Source organism: Athalia rosae, chromosome 3, assembly GCF_917208135.1.
Source record: "Athalia rosae chromosome 3, iyAthRosa1.1, whole genome shotgun sequence".
Taxonomy (NCBI): Eukaryota; Metazoa; Arthropoda; class Insecta; order Hymenoptera; family Athaliidae; genus Athalia; species Athalia rosae.
Genome location: NC_064028.1, coordinates 919111 through 928329, shown reverse-complemented (window position 1 = coordinate 928329; position 9219 = coordinate 919111). Strand labels below are relative to the sequence as shown.

Genomic DNA, 9219 nt, shown 5'->3' with positions numbered 1-9219 from the left:
AAGGTATGACTTAAGGTATGACGGTACAATGTCTTTCTCAATAATGTGATGAAAAATTTTTCAACAACGTTTACATTTTCGCCCCATATTCCAATAAACAATCTGCTCGTAATTTAGCATACTAATCACTAAATTGTGATGTACATGAAAATCATGAAACTTTTAATTCACGATTCAAAGATTCACATCGAATTTGCAAGCACTAGACGTGGGATGTACGTACGTACGTACTAATCATTTCTTTTTCTTTAGTGAAAATAAATCAGCTGTATCTGTGATAGCGATTCAAGAAAATTAAAGAAAAGAAACACTGATGTTGTCTTTATTCGAGAACGTTGGACTCAACTTTGGCGTGTAAATTGGACCGCTCGTATTTGAGGAGAATCCAGGCAGAGGTAGGCAGAATCCGCGATCGGTCGTCAGGTAGTTCGGTGAGCCGGGATTTTTGCACATTCCATGGGGTTGGAAAATAATCCTGGACATAGATCAGTGTAAGTTCGTTTTTACTAGTTTATCTATCAGCAGGATCGTTGCGGGTTCTTCTATTTCATCGCCTTGTACGTGCGTTTGATTAGTTCAGCGAGTTTTGTAGTCAGGCTAGAACCTGAAGCTATAGATCTTCAATTACAAAATACCTGACTCCCATGGACATCTCAACGTAATCTGAATTGCTCTGTGATCCAAGTCTTCCGGCGAACGAGATCTTTGTCGGTAAAGTCCTCCGATAAATCGAATTTTTCTTTCATTGTTACTTCCATACTAATCTGATCCACTGTAGGTTTCAGGTCACCGCAGATAGCGAGTATTTTTCACGAGAAGGCTTCGATAAGCACATAATAATCAATCAGCCGTGTCCCTGTATCATTCAGAATACGCTGAATGTTGCAGATTATGAGACGTCCGCGACCGCAATTGGACCAAAAATAATGATGAAAAAAATTTCGCACGGGAGTGCACCCCATATCTGACAATCGGTGGAGGAATGTACTGTACGGTAACTGGAAGTAAGTCTGAAATATTTAATTCTTGCGCTAGCGACTCATTGTCAGTATATGCCACCTATTGAATGGGTCTCCGATATATTCGTAATCGACTACCAAATCAGCAATTACAAAAAACATCGTATCTAATCTATTACTAAAACTATTATTCTAATCTAGTTATTCATCGTAGTCGGATGGATATTCTTCTGCCCCAGTCCGGATGGTTTTACTTTCGAAATAGTCATCTCAATTTCGTTCTGAAACGTTCTACGTTAGATCTTGTGTCGCTGGAAGGATGATTTGTGACGATGTAGTATGGGAAATCAGGATACATGTTGGGTAGGACTCGACGGATATTATTGCAGCCCTTACGTCTCAATATTCGCCGGATAAAATTCTCTTAGGTGGTTATTCGTTGTAAGTAAAAGTTTGCCCGTAGGTAGAGTGACCGAGTAGCATGCAGGTCGTTTGGCGTGGTTCGTTGTGCGCGCGCGAAATTCACAGTTATATTTATTGACTTGGAGAGGTGGGGGTTTGGGGTAACGCGGTCTTCCGTGTTGTATAAACTATAAAATAAAACTCGGATGAATTTAAATCATCAATTTAAAAATTGTCGCGCGTCACCGTTGACTAGATGATAGGGAGAGAATAGTAAAAGCGATCATTAAAAACGCGGGCAAATAATTGCGTGTTCCATTCAATGGGAAATGGAGAGAAAAATGATGAAAGAAATTATAATAATTAGCGGAATAAGTATGTATAGAAAGGACGGATTGCAGTCTCGTTTCCCGCAGCAGGTACAGGTTTCCATTGTATATATTTTAACCAGAATTTGATCAATAGGAGCTGGCAGATCGTCGGTGGAACGAAACCGACACGTAGCATGTTATTCCACCGATGTGCTCCTCAATGACAACGTAATCGCGCGTCGAACCCAAATTACCTTATTTTTACATTCCATACGCGAGAATCATTACACCGGCACAATTAATTACCGCGCTCCGATTCTACCCCCAAGTTCGCTAGATTCACAATCAATCGCAAACCCCTGCGGATTCGACGATCGAACTCGCAATTTGCTGCGACGTCGGTGGTGTACGCGCACCTGGCAATACCTGTGAACGGATATAAACCGAATAAAATAAAATATCGACAGGAATGTCGGGGTAAATAAAATCGCACATAGGTTCGCTCGTCTAGTTTAGTGCGGCATGGATCATAGCCGTCGACCTCCCTCGTCCCTCCGTGCACTTGGTCTTGATATTGAATCGCCGGCAGTCTCTAAATCCGTGTGCGTGAGGCAGATCGTGGACGGTCCAATAGGTGAGTCCTCCGCGCGTCGGTGTTGGTACTGCGTCTCGTGTCTTGGGTTCGTTCGCTGGTTGGTGGAGACGTCGGAGATCGCGGCTGCCGGAGCCCCACATAAGATAAACGTGCTGCCGTCTAGCGGATTCTGCCGTTGGCCTGGTGTGCTTGCAGTTCATTGCGTTGAGTCAGTTGTTTCACGTAAACCCGAGCGGGTTTGCGTATCGACTAGTGCCCGGTTTTAGCTGATATTTACTCCGCCGTTCGGTAACAACCCCCTTGTTCCTCTTATTATTTTTACCGCGACCCCCCCCCCCCCCCCGCCCCCCCGTCAGTTACCATGCCATTTGTTGGCCCCGGAAAATACCCGACGTACGAACACGTCGCTATCGTAATCACACCGACGTAAACAAGAGCGAGTCTCCCGATTCATACCCCGAGGAGTACTTTGTTGCGCCGTGTGCTGCGTTGTGCTTATCCAGCAACTTTTGAGGCTCTCGCGCGTGAGATGCGAAACTGAAAAGCAAGTGGCAACTGTTCGTCGAGTGTTGATACTGCACGGTATCACGGCTGATACGTACCACGGATAATTAGAGTTATGTGTCCCGTAGAGGAAAACGTGTACGTAAAGTGGAGTGTCGTAGTTCTTTAGTCGCCGTCGTGTCGTCGTTGTGTCGGTTGACTTCGCTGTTCCTGCTGCTCGCTGCTCGGTGTATTAATTTTACCATTAACCTCTTCCAGTTGATGATCTGTGCCGAGGGCTAATGACGCCGTTGTTCCAACTTCTCTACGACAAATGTTCTAGTGACAATCTCGGAGCAATGTAACCCTCTCGTGTGACGTCACGTACCTAATCAAGTGCACGCACACATTGATAAAAACGACACCAGAGAAACTGAGAGCGCGGGCGCGCGGGCCTCTATATACATTTTATTACATTCGCGGACCGTGGATATATCGCTGGTACATTATATTGAATTACGTTACATTGCATCGAATTGCATTATTTACATTGTAAATCAAAGTGCCAGTGATTCCAAGTGTCAGTGTGTCTCGGGGCAAAGAACAAAAAACCAAAAAGAAACTAGTTAGTATCCAACGTTTGTTCTCTTCTTTCTTTTTTGAACACAACATGATCGGAGTCGAATTTTTAACGCGCATGTGGTAAGGAGAGTGGGAGAATGTGCGAGAGAGAAGGATAGGTAGATAAAGAGACCCGTAGTAGGGACTGTCTTAGCTACGAGCATAAAACGAGAGGAATTGACAAGTTGGTAGTAGTGGGGTTTTGGTTGTACGAATTATCCATTTGAATTAACGCCGATGATGATGTTCCGTAACAACAAAGAGTGGGTGTCATACCTATTACCGATTGAGCATTGGGTAATTTGTACGCAATAATAGTCGGGATTTCTCAGCCGTTGGACAGCCCGTCGAGGAATGAAAACGAAAAAACAAAAAAAAAAAACCTCGAGGGTCAATTTTTACAACACGGTTGCTAGTCTATTGTGAAACTCGTGAGTTCGTGGCTATTCCTCGTCGCTGCTGCTTGCCTTCTTTCTACATAACGTCGCGTACTGCTTGCCTACCTACGTTGCACGTCGTTCGTAGATTCTCTTTATAGTTCACACGGATCAAAGTTGAAGATTTTGAGAATCGGACGAGGCGACTTTTACTTTTAAATTCACAGTGAAGACCAGTGTTGATTTTTTCTATGTTTATCGTCGAGTTTTGTTGAAAAAAATTTACACGTCGTTCGATACATCTCCCCTACACGTGCGGTGCATAGCGCATACATGTAATCCGTGATCAACAAATCGTTTTCAATCAACGCGAGTGTGTTGTTGTCGTACGTAAGATTTTGTGGTAAATGAATGGTTGAAAATTCTCATCGCTGTGATGAAATTTCGAAGAAGCGAATACGCGCAGTTTAATCACCGCAGACGTGGGTTTTGAACGAATGATGCGAAAATTGTGCGTTTAGTTTTTTCCCCATCCAAATATCGGCGTGTTTTCTCAGAATGTATATTCTCTGCACCGCGTCGACTTCTATTTGATTAACCGTGAATCAACGTTCAAGTGTCTCTTTGTGTTGAAATTCGACTCAATAATATAACGGTGTAAAAAGATAAACCTTGTTACCGTACCAACGGAATCCATTGATTTAAATAACGTTGAACAATTTTTATTTTATTGATTTATTTATGTTTTTCTGCGCGAGTTATTTTTTATTTTTCTCTCATTACCTCCAACCAAATCAGCTGCATCGCGAAATAACACGCGAGTAATAAAATGTGATATGAACGTGATAAAAATCTGCTGTGCCAGTTGATGTTATTCATTGTTCCTCGGGTTCCCCAACGTTGTCAGTTTTGAGGTTATGGTTTGAAGATAAAAAGTCTCAGCTCATATCGCTCGGGGTTCGCTCAAATATGTAAAGTAGATAAAGAAAACATTAGAAAAAAAAAATAAATAAAATAGTGTCTCCACAGTAGATATATTTTCGTGCGAGCATTGTTTTTCTTTTTGATTTTGAGTCTCTTCGACGTTTTATCGTCCGCTATTGTTCGCCGATGTTTTTTATTCCCTTTCCCCTTCTTATTCGCCCCCCTTTTTTTCTAATCCGTCCCACTAGTCGCGGCAATTCTCTCTCAACGTTCGCCTAGACTACTCCGCTAGGTATCCTCGATATTATAGGTTAGCCAGCCAGTTTCTGTGGTGATACGATGAAATATTTTTCCGCGAAACATATTGGATTTCTGTGTGCAGATTTGGGTCGACGCGAATATTGGATCTAGGTCGGATGTGACGTGTTTTCTCTGACCTCCACCGATATACATATATACCTACTACTCTACACGTATTTAAAAAGTTTGACGATTCTCGACTCTCCGACCGTCGGTTACGTCGCTCGTTTTATTTACTCCGTTATTTATTTTTTACTGAAAAGAACAAAAAAATAGTAATAATTTCTCCAGTTTTTTTCTCTCTCAGTATTTATAATTACAAATACCGAGTCAATTCCGATTCCTTTAACGTAGGTATGTTCTATTCGTTTACAGGTATGTACACATTTCACGAGGGAAGAAAAAATATAAGTAAAAATATTGTGCTGCAAATTATCGAGTGACAAAGTGCGAAAATAAAATTTGAAAACAAAATTATACTAGTAACACAAAAGAAAAGGAAAAAACTCAACAAAAACACCGATAAGTGAATAATAATTTCAGGAAGGTGGATAATATTAAATGTAAACTGACCGTAATGTAACTCTATGACATAGTTACCTTTAAACCTTAAAAGAATTTTAAATGAGTCGTGATTTTGTGAATTGAGGATTTATAAAAGTTTGACAAAAATAAACAACAACAACAACAAAAAACTCATCTGTGCGAAGGAGGCTGACTAGTGTGATTATATGCAGTGTGTGTTGGTTTTTTATAATAACCTAGTAACGTATCTAATATAGTAACGTATTCGTATGTGACGAAAGTATAATATAATATACATATACACACGCCCTTATATAAAACAGTAACGAGTAATCAACATTAAACAAACGTCAACAAGAAACAAAGTGACACAGTGTTTTCTAGATCAGAGTTATTTTCGTTTGAAGTACAGCAGTGATCACGGATTTCTCTTCGCTTTATCATCTCTCGCCTAACCTCGATGAGAGGAGGCACATGTCAATTGTTGCTGCTGAAAATGCAGGGTAAGTTTCATGTGTCGAGATACTCTGAAATTTAAATAATATCGTGAGATTGTACACCATGAGAAAAGTTTTAAAGTTATAAATCAACGCCCCAGCGGCACACGATACGCCGATTTCATTTGACTTGAATTGATTGCCACCTATATATGGTATTTCCATCAACTAATCTGCGACGCTACTTCTGACGATGATCATTCATAGTTTTTAGATTATCAAACTACATTACGGGATTAATCGTCATTCGGGTAGCTGCTGCTGCTGCTGCTGCTGCTGCTATTGCCTGCTTCTAGAGTTCTCGATCTATTCAACCAGAATTTAAAGAACGTCTGACATTGATCCTGATGCAATTTAGATTACCTTCTAATTTGAATAAAGTTTCTACGTCATTTAACTAACATTCGTGTCAATGTTTTGTGAACGGGAAAAATAATTTGGAGCGATTATCGAACACCGATCATTTCACATGGGATTTATTAGTCTTTGTTTTTTACCTTTGTCCTTCTTCATTCGTCGTTTAAAATTTTTTGCCCCTTAATTTTTTCATCAATTACACATCATTAAATTTCACACGCATGTTAAGAGTTTTTTTTGTCGATCCACGAATTTTTCTCAACAAGATATCTCAATGTTCCTGCTCCAAAAAGCAAAAAAATCACTAATAACTCGATCAAGTTTGTAGATAGATCAATTTAACTTGGGAATTCGGATTCCTAAGGTCAAAATACATAAGAATAGCATGGGGAACGCCGAATAAAAAAAAAAATGTTGATTTATTACCCCAAAATCGAAAAAAAATCCAAGAGGTATCCCTTAAGATTTTTTCGATTTTTGGACCAAAAATGAAGTATTTTTAAAAACGATTAAAGGGCACTTTTCTTACGTATTTTGATCTTAGGAATCCAAATCTGGAAGAAAAATTGATCTATCTCTGAAATTGACCGAGTTATCGCCAATTTTCAGCTTTTTGGGGTCAAAAATAAAAAATTGATTTTTTAGTCTATATTAATGTAATTTGAGCTCAGGAATGCGAATCCGAAAGAAAAAATGATCTATCTTCAAAAATGACCGCGTTATCTCGATTTTTTCGCATTTTTTCGCATAAAAATGGCGATAACTCGAAGGAAAAAAATCGTAGCTCAATTTGGACAACGGATTCGTGTTCCTGAGGTCAAAATACATAAGAAAAGTGTCATACGATCAATTTTTAAAAATAAAAATTTTTGGCCAAAATTTGAAAAAATCCAAAGGGGTACCCCTTCAAAAAATCTCAAATTTTGGCCAAAAATTTTTATTTTTTAAAATTGATCGTATGGCACTTTTCTTATGTATTTTGACCTCAGGAACACGAATCCGTTGTCCAAATTGAGCTGCGATTTTTTTCCTTCGAGTTATCGCCATTTTTATGCCAAAAAATGCGAAAAATCGGCGATAACTCGGTAATTTTTGAAGATAGATCAATTTTTCTTTTGGATTCGGATTACTGAGCTCAAAATACATAAGAATAGCATATAAAATAAAAAAAAAATTTTTGACCCCAAATCGACAAAATTTCAAGGGGTACCTCTTTGGATTTTTTCGATTTTTGGGTATTGAAGTATTTTTTAAATCGATCGTATGACGCTTTTCTAATGTATTGTGACCCCAGAAACACGAATCCGTTGGCTAAATTGAGCTACGAATTTTTCCCATCGAGATATCTCAATTTTTCTGCTTCAAAAAGTAAAAAATAGGCGATAAATCGATCAATTTCATAAATAGATCAATAATTGGGCTCTCAATTCGGATTCCTGAAATGAAAATATTCAAGAATACCATAGAAAACCCTATAAATAAAGAATGTCGAAGTCCGGCGCCAATTTTGAGGGAAATCTAAGGCTATAAGCTACTTTAATTTGACATCGTCTTTGTTGAACAAAAATAAAAAGAAACCTCCGAGTGTATTTATATTACATTCGAAATTGGACTAACATTCGTCGTTAATGTTGCTGTAAACCGCGGGCACGGGACGCTTCGATCAATCTTTGAACAACTGGGACCCGCGCTGTAAAAAAAGTATCGCCGATTCTCAAGAATATATACTTGAACTGACAGCCTGACTATGAGTCGATGAAAGACAACACTTCAGGTTTGTCACAGCGCTGTGTCGAGTCTCTTAGATAATTCAACCGCATTGCCAGTCCTCCCATTTTACGAAATATGAAGACCCGAAAAACTTACAATGCTCAAAAATTCTTGACCTTCTTTTTTCCTTCAATTTTCTCATATTAGTCTCGTCCTCTTCATTTCATTGCTCGAATTCGGTAAGAAATTGTCTTCTCTGTCGACGATCGTTCACCTACATTATTATATTTACCTCGTTCCACCCCCTACATCGAATGAAAGGGTTTCCCAAAACCCCGGAACATATGAATTTTCCAATAATCCTCGCGGATTAAACGTCGACTAGTTTATGGCCCCGTGACATGTTATGTGTTTCAATGCTAACGCGGAGAAAGTGGACCACAACTATACACGGTGATAATCTCATTGTTGCGTCACGAGAACTCTCTCTCTATATCTGTATATACATTCATATTATAACAACCGATATGTTATGACATTTAAGGAAAGAGAAAAAAAAAAAATTAAATTAATTTTAAAATACATACATATCCCGAAACACAATGATAGGGAGGCGTGAAGAAGAACGGATCGAACAAAGACGGAATCGTTTCGCCTCCGATCTAGAAGAGATCTATAATTCACGTTAGATAGAAAATGTTCGATCGTTCGAACCAGATTTTAAACAGCTCGGGCAAAGAAAAAAAAGATCCGTACGAAACTGAAATGAAATATCAACGACTCTCTGGTGCAACTATTATAACTAATCAACGAAACTAACCGACCGACGTGTGACGTAGCATCGTATACGAATTAAGACCTCGTCGATTTCGATTTTAGAAATCGCCTATCGTTACGTCACGAGTCTCTCCAGTCTCGCTGATTATCGAAAAGGCAAGAGAGCGGACTCGTGTCTATTTTTCTCCTCCATCGTCTTCGCTATTTCTTTTTCTCTTCTTTTTCAACAATTGCTATCCAGCTCTACTCTCCGCGGTCATTACCTCTTCAGGGTCAGTTTACCGACGACGAATCAGCGAAGAGGAGAAGGAGGAGGGTTGAAACTCGTACTTGAATCACTCGACATCCGACAACCTAATTAATTTCGTTGTTAGCTATTAG

General features: G+C 39.4%; 1 protein-coding gene across 12 annotated transcripts in view; it reads left to right on the top strand.

Moving 5' to 3' along the window:
• The first annotated feature begins 989 nt into the window (after positions 1-989).
• The window catches only part of LOC105685545 (nuclear receptor coactivator 2-like), a 41337-nt gene continuing 33107 nt past the window's right edge, over positions 990-9219 (top strand). For 4 of the 12 annotated variants that reach the window (XM_048652195.1, XM_048652198.1, XM_020851975.2 and 1 more), the window contains exon 1: positions 5348-6000. In XM_048652195.1, the coding sequence (XP_048508152.1) occupies positions 5972-6000 (29 nt within the window). In that variant the 5' untranslated portion in view covers positions 5348-5971. Of the gene's footprint in view, positions 1005-2445; positions 2556-2633; positions 3453-3651; positions 3669-3908; positions 4152-5347; positions 6001-9219 lie in introns of those variants that run through there. The other 8 variants (XM_048652197.1, XM_048652196.1, XM_012399744.3 and 5 more) reach the window with 7 other exon arrangements.